The following is a 12,502-nucleotide window of genomic DNA, read 5'->3' as shown; positions in this document are numbered from 1 at the left end:
ACAAAGTCCAAATGCCTGAGAAGAACAAGTCCACCTTAGGAAAGTGATTTCTTGAGATTCTGTTTGGAGTTTTATTGGCAACAAGGTTCTGCCTGTCACATGCTTGGCCCAGACCTCACTGCCTGCTGCCTTCTCCCCCTGGGAACAGAAAGGGAACGTGGAGGACTGGGAGCCTCCAGCCCTGCCAGGAAAGCCCTGGTGGCCCAGCAGGAGTGCCCAGGGTGGCCCAGATCTGTCCCCTCATGCCCTCCCAGATCCAGCCCGTGGCACAGCACAGAGGTGCTGCCCACAGAAAGGAATGGCCCCTGGAAGCATCCCCAGCTGTTACCAGCACCCACAGCAGGGCTGCCCTCAGGGATGCTTGGGGGACAGCAGTGAGAGCTGCCCTGGCTGCTGGGGACAGCCACTGCAGCTCCAGGACTGTTCCTCCCTGGAGTGCAGCCCTGGCACAGCCCTGCAGGGCCCGGGGGCACTGCCACCCTGCAGCCCCTGTGTCTCCAGCAGGCTCTCCCTTGCTTCTGCTGGGAGCTGCCACCTCCTCCACTGCCCAAACCCTGAGGTGTGTTCCTGTCACACCTCGGGCAGAGCCAGCACTGCAGGAACACATCAGGATAGAAACCTGCAGCCCTGGAACACCCCCCCCCCACCTCCAGAGGGTTCAAAACCCTACAACAGCACAGCCAGGCATCCTTCTGAGGCGTGGAGAGGATGGGGAGAACAAGGGGTTCATGTTATAAATATAAAATCTGCTACAAAGAGAAGACATATATTGTACATCTTTGACCCATATACACAAGAACACAATATACACAGAACGCCTCGGAGGAGCGGGGACGTTGTCAGGAGGTTTTTGAGAGATGTTGCTCCCCTAGCAGCACCCCCTCCGTGCCTTCCCCACACGCTGTGCTCACAGAACATCAGTCACCAAAAGTTCCACCAGGCTGGCACGTGTCATTCCAGGGGTGTGAGGATGGAGTGGTCGTGGCCCCCGTCGTGCCTGCCCTGCTGCCCTGGGGGAGAGGTAGGCGAAGAGGATGGAGACGAGGAGGGAGGGCAGGCACGAGGGACTCTCTTGTGAACCCACAAAGTGCTTGGGGGGTCTCTGGACCCTCGGAGCGAAGGTAGGCCCTGAGAGAAACTTCTTGCCCTGCCACCCTGGTGGGGAAGGATTCTGCTGCCAGGCAGGTCTCTGATAAGGCATTTTCATCTGGGACTTGGCGCAAACGGTGTCAGGAGAGAGGAGGGAGCAGATGGGGCAGGGCAACGGGAGGCAGCAAAGCTGAAGTGGTCCCAGCCACACAAGCCCAGGACAGGGAGTGGAGAGGACAGGAGGGCTTCGTCTCTGGCTCAGTTTATCTGTAAAGCTTCCCCCATGTTCTCTCTCAGCCCCTTGAAGCCTCCCTTCCTGGCGTGAGCCACCAGCACGGAGTGAAATACTGAGAGTCGTCAAAATGGCACATCCAGGCGATGGAGTGGCAGACAGGCACACGTTCAGAGTTAAGACAGGAGTTCAGGTGAGCTTTGTACAGCAAAGAGCAGCTGCTGGCTGGAGTGTCCGAGGAGTTGGGATGACAAAAATGCCACAGTGATCAGATCGGGCCAGGACAAGGGGCGGGCAGGGAGAGAGGAGCCAGTCTGGGCACCTATCGGCGGTAATGGTTTGGGGCATCTGCAAACATGTACTTGAGTCTGTAGGCTTCAGCCAGCAGCAGCCCAATCTCTTCATTACCCCAGTGTATTGTGGGCAGGTTTTGTAGCAACATCAAAAGGCCCTGGAAGAGGGGAAGATGCTTAGTTTGGAGAGGCTGAAGGAGAGCACAGATCCAGTGCAGGCTTGGGGCTGGCCTGAGCAGTGGCAGCAGTAACTTCTGCTCACCACACCCGCAGGTCTGAAAGGCTCAGGGACAACATCAAGATGTGCTTGGGTCTAGATCTGAACCAGTGAAGCACCCCAAGCCCCTTGGAATAAGGGTGCTGTTACAGGGCTACAGCTGGACACTGTGATCAGAACTGGAATGGGATGCTTGAACCTTCCAACAGCTCCAGTCTCTGTCCTTATGACCAAGGCTCAAGTTATTTCCAGGCAAATCTGCTGAGACCAGGTGATCCTGGAGCCAGCTCTGACAGCTGTCCATGTCCACACTGGGCTCCCAACCAGAGCAATTCCCTCCCCTCTACTTCCCTTCCCCAGGGGATCACCCCCAACCTCAGGGTCTTACTTGGAAGTCTTCCTCATCCAGAATCTCCTTCCGCCACTTGATCAAGAAGGCAGCACAGACGTACAGGTGGAAATGGGAGAATCCTTCTGGCTCTGACTGTGGACAGCAAAACTCTGGGTGAACTCCTGCAGCTCAGCTGGAGAACCACCCCCAGACACAGATGTCCTACTGGGCCACCCATCACCCAGCTGGCTGTAAACATCTTGGGGCCACACTGCTTTGTTTCCCTCAGCACCCCAGCTAGTGCCAGGAGACCTCTGTCCCCGTGGGGACAGGGACACGAGTGACAGTGACACGCTGAGGGAGGTCAGTGGAGCTGCATACCTGGTAGGTGTCCCAGAGGCGGATGGTGCAGCGGAGGGGCAGCTCCCTCATGAGCAGGTTGTTCATCCAGCGAAAGGCAAACTGCAGGTACTCGACCTCGTACTTCCTAAAGTGATTATGTACCTGCTCTGAAACAGCACATTTCACTTACACACCTGGGGCTCACAGTGCCCAGCTCCTGCACGCTGCTCACAGCACACTGGCTTTCACACACTTTCAGGCTGAGATCTTTTTCTCCCAAATTCCTTCTCTCCTCACCCTGTGCTGTCACCAGGGGGTTTCTGGCTGACCCTGCCCTGCTCTGCTTCCAGGAGTGTTGTAAGAAGTGTCCGCCCCTGCCCTGAGAGCTGTCCCAAAGGAGACTCCCTGTGCTGTGACAATCCTGACCAGACTCCCGTGTCACCTACCATCGATCCGGCTGACCAGCTCCTCCAGGGCTTTCACTTTCTTCTGGATCCCTGGCTGTGCAAAGGTGTAATTGTCCTGTGGGGAGAGGCCTTGAGTCAGAAGCAGCAGCTTGAACAACAGCTAGAAATGATCAAACCCAGATCAGCAGTTGGACAGTTGGGATGAGATTATCATGAGCCAAGGAGACGGGGCTCTTGGGCACCAGGACTGTGCCTGCTGTGAGCTCCCTGGTCAGCACGGGGCCATCTGGACAGCCACAGCACCCATCTCCCCGGGATTTCACAGATTAACAGATTCAGTGAAGAAACTGAAGTCACTGAAGTAGCAAAACCTCCCTAAATGCTGGAGCATGCAGAATACTCCCCCAGACAGGGAGAGGAAACAACCACACTGCCACCCCAGCGAGGGCAAAGGAATTGCTGTGGCCCCAGAGGCTCACCTGGATCCCATCCAGCAGCTTGCTCATGCACCAAAAGCTGTCGGCTTCGATGCTCCGTAAAACGTCCTGGGACAGGTTTGTCACGTCAAAGTTTTCCACATCCTCCTCTGCAAAACAGAGAGGGAAGAGCATGAGGGAGATGGGGGACACCAGGGACATGGGACAATCCCAGGGGCTTTATCAGGCCAAACTTCAGGAGGCTCTGCAACACTCAAAGTCAGGAGACACAGGTCTGGCCCTCCTGGTTTGACCGACCCAGCAGTTCCCTCCCTTTTCTCCTTGGCAAGAGAGCACCCACCACACTGCTGTCACATCACTACATCAGATAAATAACAGGGCTAAGCTGGCCTATTTCCAGTTTCAGAGGCTCAGAAATCCTGGCAAGCAGCCAGGGAGCAGAGATACAGCAAGAGGTCAAAACACAACTCCAGGCAGGCCCAGGCACTCTAAAGGAAGAGCACATCATCCCCTTCTCCAGCAGAGCAAGTTCTCCTCATGCCAGCATTTCACACCACTTCAAATCCCACAGTCAGGAGTGCTTAGAGCAGCAAGGGTCACTTACCAACGTGCTCAGAGAGGAACACAACAAAGAAGGGGGTGACCAGGTCATTGATGCCCTGCACATAGCCGCTGGCTGGGTGGCGAATGGCCCAGATAAACAGGATTCTCTCAAAAATCTAGGGAAGAACCAGGGAAAGCAGGTACCTGCATTAGCCATGCATGAAGGGAAGGCAGAAAAGCATAACTGCTAAGCTCAGGGAGTGCAGACCATGCACTGACAGGCTTTTCTGTAGCAGTAAGGTAATGTTAGAGGCATAGAAGTCCTAGGAGAGACTCTGTGTCATCCACAGATCCCACATGCAGGCCAGCCAAGACAGCCCAGGCTCCTCATCAAAACCTTTGCCTGAAGAAATGCAGACCAAACTTTTCAAGACCCAGACAGCTTAACATCCACAGGACAGGGCAGAGCAGCCTCCTTGGCTGAACATCAGGTGGGAAGATGAGGTATCAGCACAGTACTTCCAGAAAAGCACCACAGATCAGGATACTTCCCAACAGGGCAGCTTCCCTCACAGCCACCAACATTCCCAACGCCCTGGACACCATGCTCTGACACACCACATACACACACTGAGCTTGTTTCCAGAGAGGACAGGTGCCCACACCTCCTGGCCACCTCTTGAACCCATCCCTGCCCAGGTTTCTCCCATAAAAGAGGTTTTGAAACAGAACAGAACTATCCTGTGTTCTGGTTCAAATGCATTCAATTTGTCTCAAAAGCTTCAGGTTTTTTACCAGCTCTGGGCTACTTCTTGCTAAAGAAAAGATCATCTCATAACCCCCAAGCTCCAGGTTTGCTATCTTTAGAAACGTGGGACAAGACCAGACAGTTCCAGAAGGTATTTGCATCAGGAGTGTCAGGCAGGGAAGTTTCCCCACAAAGTTAACTCCCTAGGAGCAGTGCTGGCCTCACTCCACACACACATCCCACAGCAAGTGCAGGGCAGGAGCTTCACCCCCCCTTACCTCCTGGACGAGTGGCTGCTGGAAGAGGGGAATGAGTGGGTTGGTCCTTGGAATGTCAATGTGGATCTGGAAAAGAAGGTGGGTTACACACACCAGCTGTGCTTTCCAGTTGTCACAAGCTAACAGAGGGGAATCCACCATGAGTGTTCCCCCAGGCAAGAGCTGACAAGCTACAGATGACAGCTGTACTGAGAAAATCATCTGCAGTCTGCTCTGCTCATGTGCAGGCAGGTAGTTCAGAGCTGAAATTTTCCTAAATTAGATCAACTTAGGAAAAGCTTAAACTAACAAGGACAGAACCATGGTGCCTTTTCCCCAAAGAGAAGACTCCTCCTATCTACAGCTAGAGCAAGTCCTGGCATGAGCCCACCCATGGGGACAAGCAGCAGCAAGAGAGAGGAGAGGGCTATACCCAAGGCAGGAAGGCAGCAGGAGGGTTCCTACCTGTCTGTAGGTGTCCTGGTGGTGCTCCTCGTTCCGGGAGTCGTAGTACTGCTGGATGAAGCCGAAGTACTCCTCCCTCTTCCTCTGCAGGGTCAGCTTGCGGCGCTCCGAGTTGGCGGGGAGGTAGCCCTGCGTTGGGAGAGCTCAGCTCAGGGCAGACCCTCCTTCCTCACCACCCCAAAATCCTGCCAGCTGTGCACAAACATCAGGCACACAACTCGGGAGCTGGGGATAGAGCTTTCGTGGAGTTTGGCCTTCCAAAGCCCCTGAGCCTGGAGTAATCCAACTTCACCAGATTCAGTTTCCCAGAAGAGACTGACCCACGCAGTCCCCACACCAGTCTGGGCTTTGAGCTCCACGAGGATGCAGCAGTGGCACTCCCTGATCAAAACACCCTACAGCTCACCTGGAAGCTGGGCACTGGGAACACAGGCAAAGCTGGCTATGGGACACAGGCAGGTGTGGGAGCAGTGTCCCTGAGGTGGCACAGTGCTCCCAGACTCCGGGCTCACAGCTCCCAGTACTTACTGACAGCAGCCTCCACGTCACAGGCCGGACCTCTCTGGGCACACCAGGCCAGCTGCATTTTCTCAGCTCATCTGCAAACGGACAGTGGTGGCAATGGATTAGATCCTAGGCACGTCCAGGCACCACTACACCTAGAAGGAGAGGAAAGCCCAGTCTGCTCCTGCAGGCTCTGGAGACAATGAGCCTCCAGGAAGGCTCCCACACTAGCAATGACTGGGGATGTGGGTCTGCTGCAAGGAGAGCAGAGGTGATTTCAGCCCAGCTCGGGCACAGAACAGGGAGCTGCAGGGTCACCAATGTGCCAGGACTTCGTTCTCATGCAGAGACAGCCCCCAGTGATCCCACCCATCATATGCAAGATGGAGAATGATTAGGGACAGACACAGAGGGGCTGGAGGACATCACCATCTGCCAACAGGGTGATTCCTGCAAACACCCATCTGGCACAACTGCAGGCAGTGATTTTTTTTCCACCCCAAAGCAGACCTTGCAGGCAGCAGGCCCCTTCTGCCCTGCCCTGCCCAGCCTCACCGTGCCCCACTCACCCAGGTCGGTGTTGTGGCTGGAAAGGAGCTGCCGGAACTTCTCCAGGCGCGTTTTCTCCCGCACGGTCATAGGGGGAGCCCCGGAGGCGTTTTGGTCAGAGATCCGAGCCACGAGGGGAATGACAGGCCGGAGCGGGAGGGACTGCTGCTTCTGCAGGGGGCTCCGCACACAGGCCTCCTCTAGCGAGGACAGAGGCTGCACTGAGCTGGGGATGGAGCTTCCACCTCTCCAACCCCACCTCACTGCCACAGCCCCTGTCAGACACTGCAGATTCCACCTTTCTATCCCTCAGCACCACTGGCCCACTCCAATGGATCAGCAGTTCACAGGCATCTGTGGTGCCTCTTCCACCACTTCCCCCCTTTCCTTCCTCCTCCATCCAAACACCTGCAAGTGGACCAGACTTCCCTCCACACAGGGAAGGACACAGGAGACAAGGCAGAACTGCCATTCAGATCTGCTCTGCTCTCCAGATCCAAACACCAATCGAGCTGATTGCCAGAGCAGAGAGAGGAGCTGATGGGCTGCCAGTGCCATCCTGAGGTACTGTCACTGCACAGGCAGGCAAGGCAGCGAGCAGGGGCTGCTGCTGCCCAATTCCCTGCCCAAGCTGTGTCAACACCACCTCACCCAGGCCTTTGCTAAGAGCAGCACACCAAACCACCGTGGAAGCAGACAGTGAGAACTTAACAGATCTCAAAACTGACTTAGCACCTAGAACATGGATGACTCTGGGGCAGACACTGAGCAGCTGAGGACACAAGCATTAAAGCCAGGCCTCTGAAAATGGCTCCTTGGAGTACAGGATACCAAAAGGAAGAAAAGCTTATTGGCCATACTGGGAGTAGCAACGAGCAGTTGAGTTCAGTGGCCAAGCAAGAGAGCACTGGAGCAGCAGGCTGCTCCTGAAGATGGCTCTTACCAGAGGTCCTGGAGAGCTGGGCCTCGCTGCTGGACTTGATGACCTTGCAGTTGGTGGGCAGGTCCCCGAGGGCAGGCTGGCACCGCTCGGGCTTGGCCCGCAGCTTGCTGTGGTTCTCCAGAACCTGCGCTGCCGCGGCCTTGGCCACTTTAGAGTTCAGGGTTTGCAAAGAGGACGAGGAGGAGGAGGAGGAGAAGTCCTCGTCTTCGTCATCCCCGATGTCCCAGGCGTCGCTGGTACTGCGGGCAAACTCGTGGAAGCTGGAGGCCTTCTTGCTTTTCATGGGCAGCCCAGTGGCCTTGGAGCGGTCCTTGATGAAGCTGTGAGCCAGAGGAACAGGATCAGAGCCCTGCTGTTGCATGAGCTCATTTTCTTCCCTTTCCCCACGCCCTCGCTCCAATCAGCCAATCCCTTTGTCCACTTTCCCCGTTCCTCCTCCCAGACCTAAGGAAAATGTTCAGTCCCTCTGGGCTGCCCGCTGTCAGGAGTGGCTGTCACAGGCTGCTGTGACAGCAGTCTGAGGCCACAGTGGCAGCACACAGCTGGAGAGATGCCAGCCTTCCTGGCTCGGAAGGACAAACAAAAAAAGGAGACAGGTACAATTCTTCCAGCTCTCCCCCACCCTACACAAAACAGGTAGATTAACACCCAAAAAAAGATCTTGCAACCTGGAGAGAGGCATGTCAGAGGGCAGACAGAGCAGGTCTCCTTCCATGGACACTCCCAGAACAGCTGCACTTGTTCCCAGCAGCCAGACCAGCCTGGGTCTTTCCTCAGGCACAGAAGGAATTTACTCTTTAGCTACAGGAGCCAAAGTCCACCACCTGAAGCAGGGAACTTTCACCACGACACAGGACAGGGACAAGGAGGCAGTTCAGACCAGGAATTCTGCCTTTTCCTGCTGGGAACACTGCTGCAGCTCTCCAGCCTTGCAGCTGCTGGACAGCTTTACCTCCCTTTCCCTTAATTCCTCCAGCTCCACAGAGGAGCAGAAGGATCAGACACTGCTAAAAAAATAAAATAAATCTGTTTCCTTTGATGTGGGTGTTACTGTATGGATTTCTGGCCATAAAGGGCACCAGCAGATAAGCTCTCCCTGCAAGATTTTGCAGAGCTCAAGGCAGCACCACCCCCCTTGCACTGCTGTCCTTCTCTGTTGCAACATCACAGTGCCAGGGATGCTGGAGACCTCCACCTACTGCACAGCTGCCAGGCCTTGTGCTGCATCTCCAGGAGCCAAACACTCACTTTTTGGTGAGCCGGGAATCCAGCGGAGGATGCTGTGCTCCATAGACAGGCTGAATGCTGCAGGAAGGGGAAAAGAAAAAATCCAAGATGCTGTAAAAAGAGGTCCTACAAATAATCTCAGCCTAAACTGGGGTCATGCTTCTTGCCTGCTATCAGGAGGTGAATGAAAGCCCAAAAGCAGCTTCAAAAACCTTCTAACTTACAAGCCTTAGATCCAAAGTGCCACATGCAGATGAAGATTTGTTCTTTGCAGTAGCAAAGAGAAGCCTTGTTTAAACTCTTAGGCCCGGTCCAGCCCGAGCTGGGATTTGAGATCTGCTCTTTCCTGCACCACCAGCTCACTCCACATGTCCAGGTGTCTCAGTCTACCTGCTGCACACACTGCCATTTGTTCTCTTTTCCAGTTTGGGGAACTCACCCTCCCCAGGACAGGGAAGGGCTCCAGGCAGTGACACTGGGGCTCCTCCATGAATGTACTCCAGGGTTTGAAGCCCATGCTGGCTCTCAGGATCACAGCCAGTGCCAAGGAGAAGGAATTCCTGGTACAGGACGTGGTTTGACTCAGGTCCAAATCCTGGTTTAATCAATTACTTCCTATGTAGCCTGAAATGAGTTGCCACGTCTTGGTCCCTGGTTCCTTGGAACAAGGAGCCTGAGGGCTCCAGGCCCTACAAGGGGAGCATCACCTCAGAGAGGAGCTACTGAAAAAAAAGTTCATCACTGTTTTTACAGACTCTGGAGGTGAGACAGGGATCCTGAGTTATCACCTGCATTGGAGGAACTATTCACAGCCACCCCACCCTGGAAAACAACCTCTGGAAAACAAGTCCTGCAATGCCATGGCACAGACAAAGGCCCTTTCAGAGCTGGCACACAAGGAACAAGCTTCTCTTGGGTCAATAGAGCTGGCCTGGTTTCTAGGAGCTGCAGATGGTGCCCGGCAGTAAAACCAGCAGGCCCAGCCATGGAGGAGAGGGATGGCAGCCTGGTGCAGCTGGGAACAAGCTGAGGATGCAAAAGCAACAGGTCCAGCTGGCAGGGGAGAGATGCAGAGAGCCAGGGAAGAGGCTGGAAACAGCCACAGCACAGAGAGATCCTGGAGGAGCAGCCCAGGCAGGGGTGGGCTCACCACTGCAGTGGCTGTCCCTCGAGGCTGGAAGTCCTCACTGAGTTTATCCATCGAGGATTAAGCCTAGGACAGAGGGTGATGACTAATGAGCACCTGGAAGTCAGGACTGCAATTAAGCAGAGGCACCTCCACGGGTTGACATAGCAAAGAGATGATGAGGAGGAGGAAGAACAAGCCCTCCAGATCAGCATTGCTTCCCAGTGACTCGTGGCAGCTCCCTGTAGGACAGGAGCCAGCAGAGCCTCTCCCATGGCCAAACTCACAGTGTCCCAGGATATCCAGCCAAGGTTCCTCCTCCCTGTCAGGGACCCACAGGCTGCAGAGGGGAACTGCTTTGGTTCACCTGGACTTCACAATTCCAATGTGTGTTAGAGAGAGGAGGGGATGTGGCAGCCAGTGCTGGGGAGGAAACCCTTTCCTGGGGTTCTGAATCAGTGTTTGATGCAATGGCAGGGGGTCCCACCTGCACACAGCTCTTTTGGAAGTCTGACAAGCCAGACACTCCCCAAGAAGAATCTCCAGCTGATCTAAGCTGTGCTCCCAGCCTGGCTGGATGAGTCCCCAGCTCTGTCCCAGTTCAAACTCTTTGGGACAGGCATTTCCTGCTCCCTGGATGTTCAGTGACCAGTGTGTGAGGGACAATGGCTGTGCTCCTGTGTGACACCTCCAGGATCATCACAGGGTGTGGGTTATTGACACTGCAGCAGAGCACAGCCATGAAACACCACTGCCCCTCTGGACACAACACCTTTACTTCCAGCAGGCTGATTCTCCCCTTTTAAAACAGCATTTAAATAACCTTTGGCTGCCCATCTCTCTAAAGAGCAGGGAATAAACAACACATCACAGAGGACAACATGCCAGAGCACTCAGCCAACACATCCCTAGAAAATTACCAGGCAGAGAATTCCCAGTGCAAAAAACCACAAGACAGCACTGGAAAAACAAAGCAGCATTTACCAGTTCTAAACTTACACCTAAAATCCATCCTAAATCTACAGGGACCAAAAGCTAATAAAGTTTATTAACAAATAAAAGCTAATAAAACTAAGTGACCAAACTCACAAAGTGTCATGGAAAAGGAAGCTAACACAGTATCCAAGTCCCTACAAAGCCTCCCTCTGCCAGACTGTCAGGGGAAAGAAAGGAGAGAGCCAAGAATCTGCACAGGAGGGTCTCTCAAAGCTCAGGCTAAAAAGAAGAAAGGGAGGGTGATGTCTGGTGGCCACGGATGCAGGACATCCCACCTCCACCCTCAGAGTCAGGCTGCTGAAGACCTGTTGGTGACTGTCCCTGGAAAAAGCAGCACTCAGGAGGTGACCAGGCTCCTGGTGCAGGATATCTGCCAAGCAGGCAGGCAGGAGAAGGGAGAGCACTGCCAAAACCTTGCCCTGCAGAGCGGCTGGGGCAGGCCCGGCTGCCGGCCAGACCGGTTCCCCGGCTTTGAGCTTCCAAGGCAAAGCTCAGAAATCACCCAGAGGAGAAGAGAGGTGCTGTCCACGACCCTGCTGAGAGCATGGCTGACACCTTCGGGTAAGAGGCAGGAGCAGTTGGGAAATAACCCAGGGAAAGGCCAGGATTTTCCTCCCACAGGGGCAGCAGAGGAGGAACAGAGAGCTCCTCGCTCTCCCTCTGCTCACCACAGACATGGGTTGTCCACCAGCCTGAAGGAGCTGCACAGTGATGAGCAGATGGGTGAAAACACTTTAGAAAGAGATATTTAACTGGACCAGCAGGATTTAAAACCAACTAAGCGTTTCAGACTGCACCCATACCCCAGGAGGCGAAGGGCAGGGTTCAGATAAGGCAAGTGAGAGCAGAAGTGAGGAGCAGCAGGCAGGAAAAGCACTTGAGAAGCCTCCACGGAGAGCCTGATGCCCTCTTTCCATGTCAGCCTTGCTCCCAAGGCGTTGTAGGGAGCCTCTCCTTCATCAGCACCAGCCTCTTCTCCCTAAATACCACGTCAATCACACATTTCACTTGATTCTCCCATCCCTGAGAGGAGCCAGGGCATCAGAGCTGGAGGAACTGAGGCAGGGAGGCACAAGGGGAGCCCTCACAGTCCTTCCCTCGAGCAGAGGGGACCAGGAGCGACCCCACACAGGACAGGGTGACGGGGGGCTCCGTGTGTGAGCAGGGACACCCTCTGGGACACAGCTGCTGCCACCCAAGGCGACACCTCTCAGGACTTTGGGAAGGATGAGTTTTCTTCAGAATCTGTGGAAAGGGAGGTGGCGCAGCCCCGGCTCTGAGCCTACCCCAAAGAGGCCTCCAAGGCACCCCGATCCCTCCATCCTGCTTCCAGGGGGGCACACAGGGGTCCCCGCAGCCCCCACACCGCCTGCCTTGTCCTACAGATGAGGGAGCAGCTCTGACCCTCCCCTTGTCCCTCACACATTGAGCCTTCCACGGCAAAATTCCCGTCCCACAGCCTGGGGTGCCGCTGGCATCCCCCCATTCCAGGCAGGAACCCCGGGGCCCCCAGCCAGCTCCTCAGCCGGGACAGATCCTCCTGGCACCCCCGAGCCCCACAGGGCCACCCCCAGCCCAGCGGCAGCCTGGGTGCCAGCCCCTTCCCCAGCCGGAGCGCGGGGGGCGCGGCCCTCGCACCCCTTCCCGGAGCTCACCTGCCCGGCAGCTTGGCGCTCCGCTTCCAGAACTGCCTGCCGCTCTCGGCCGCCATGGCGGAGGGCGGGGCGGGCCCGGCGGGCCGGCCAGCCCGCGAGCGGGGAGCGGGGACCCCCGGCCGGCCGGCCCCCGGCGCGGCG

At 55.6% G+C, this 12,502-nt stretch overlaps 2 protein-coding genes across 6 annotated transcripts in view; one reads left to right on the top strand and one right to left on the bottom strand.

Moving 5' to 3' along the window:
* The window catches only part of BRPF3 (bromodomain and PHD finger containing 3), a 20,593-nt gene extending 17,648 nt beyond the window's left edge, over nucleotides 1-2,945 (top strand). Inside the window, exon 13 of the transcript XR_005955097.1 lies at nucleotides 2,855-2,945. The gene's annotated coding sequence lies outside the window, so the exon portion shown is untranslated. The remainder of the gene's footprint in view (nucleotides 1-2,854) is intronic.
* TBC1D22B (TBC1 domain family member 22B) lies at nucleotides 773-12,496 on the bottom strand. Of its 5 annotated transcripts, XM_041467158.1 has the most exons (14): nucleotides 12,362-12,493; nucleotides 9,735-9,797; nucleotides 8,606-8,662; nucleotides 7,358-7,677; nucleotides 6,435-6,614; nucleotides 5,890-5,960; nucleotides 5,362-5,490; nucleotides 4,918-4,983; nucleotides 3,953-4,067; nucleotides 3,391-3,497; nucleotides 2,951-3,026; nucleotides 2,544-2,671; nucleotides 2,220-2,315; nucleotides 773-1,772 (listed from the first exon to the last, which is right to left on the bottom strand). In XM_041467158.1, the coding sequence occupies exons 1-14, from the start codon at nucleotides 12,415-12,417 to the stop codon at nucleotides 1,644-1,646; spliced, it is 1,593 nt and encodes a 530-aa protein (XP_041323092.1). In that variant the 5' UTR covers nucleotides 12,418-12,493; the 3' UTR covers nucleotides 773-1,643. The 5 variants fall into 5 exon arrangements, 3 of the variants coding, with proteins under 3 accessions (XP_041323092.1, XP_041323098.1, XP_041323106.1); XM_041467164.1 differs by lacking the exon at nucleotides 9,735-9,797 and having other exon boundaries at nucleotides 12,362-12,496; XR_005955106.1 differs by lacking the exon at nucleotides 773-1,772 and having other exon boundaries at nucleotides 2,544-2,649; nucleotides 12,362-12,494.
* Nucleotides 12,497-12,502: the final 6 nt, after the last annotated feature.

Source organism: Pyrgilauda ruficollis, unplaced genomic scaffold (genome assembly GCF_017590135.1).
Source record: "Pyrgilauda ruficollis isolate IOZ18807 unplaced genomic scaffold, ASM1759013v1 scaffold100, whole genome shotgun sequence".
NCBI lineage: Eukaryota > Metazoa > Chordata > Aves > Passeriformes > Passeridae > Pyrgilauda > Pyrgilauda ruficollis.
This window is presented reverse-complemented; position numbering and strand designations above follow the sequence as displayed.

What these genes read in the sequence shown, in the direction of transcription:
- TBC1D22B (XM_041467158.1), bottom strand. Translation starts at nt 12,417, where the DNA reads ATGGCGGCCGAGAGCGGCAGGCAGTTCTGGAAGCGGAGCGCCAAGCTG. An exon ending in GATTCCCGGCTCACCAAAAA is followed by an intron (nt 7,678 to 8,605) that starts GTGAGTGTTTGG and finishes TCTGGCTCACAG; the next exon opens with CTTCATCAAGGACCGCTCCA. An exon ending in CCAGCTCTCCAGGACCTCTG is followed by an intron (nt 6,615 to 7,357) that starts GTAAGAGCCATC and finishes TGTCCTCGCTAG; the next exon opens with AGGAGGCCTGTGTGCGGAGC.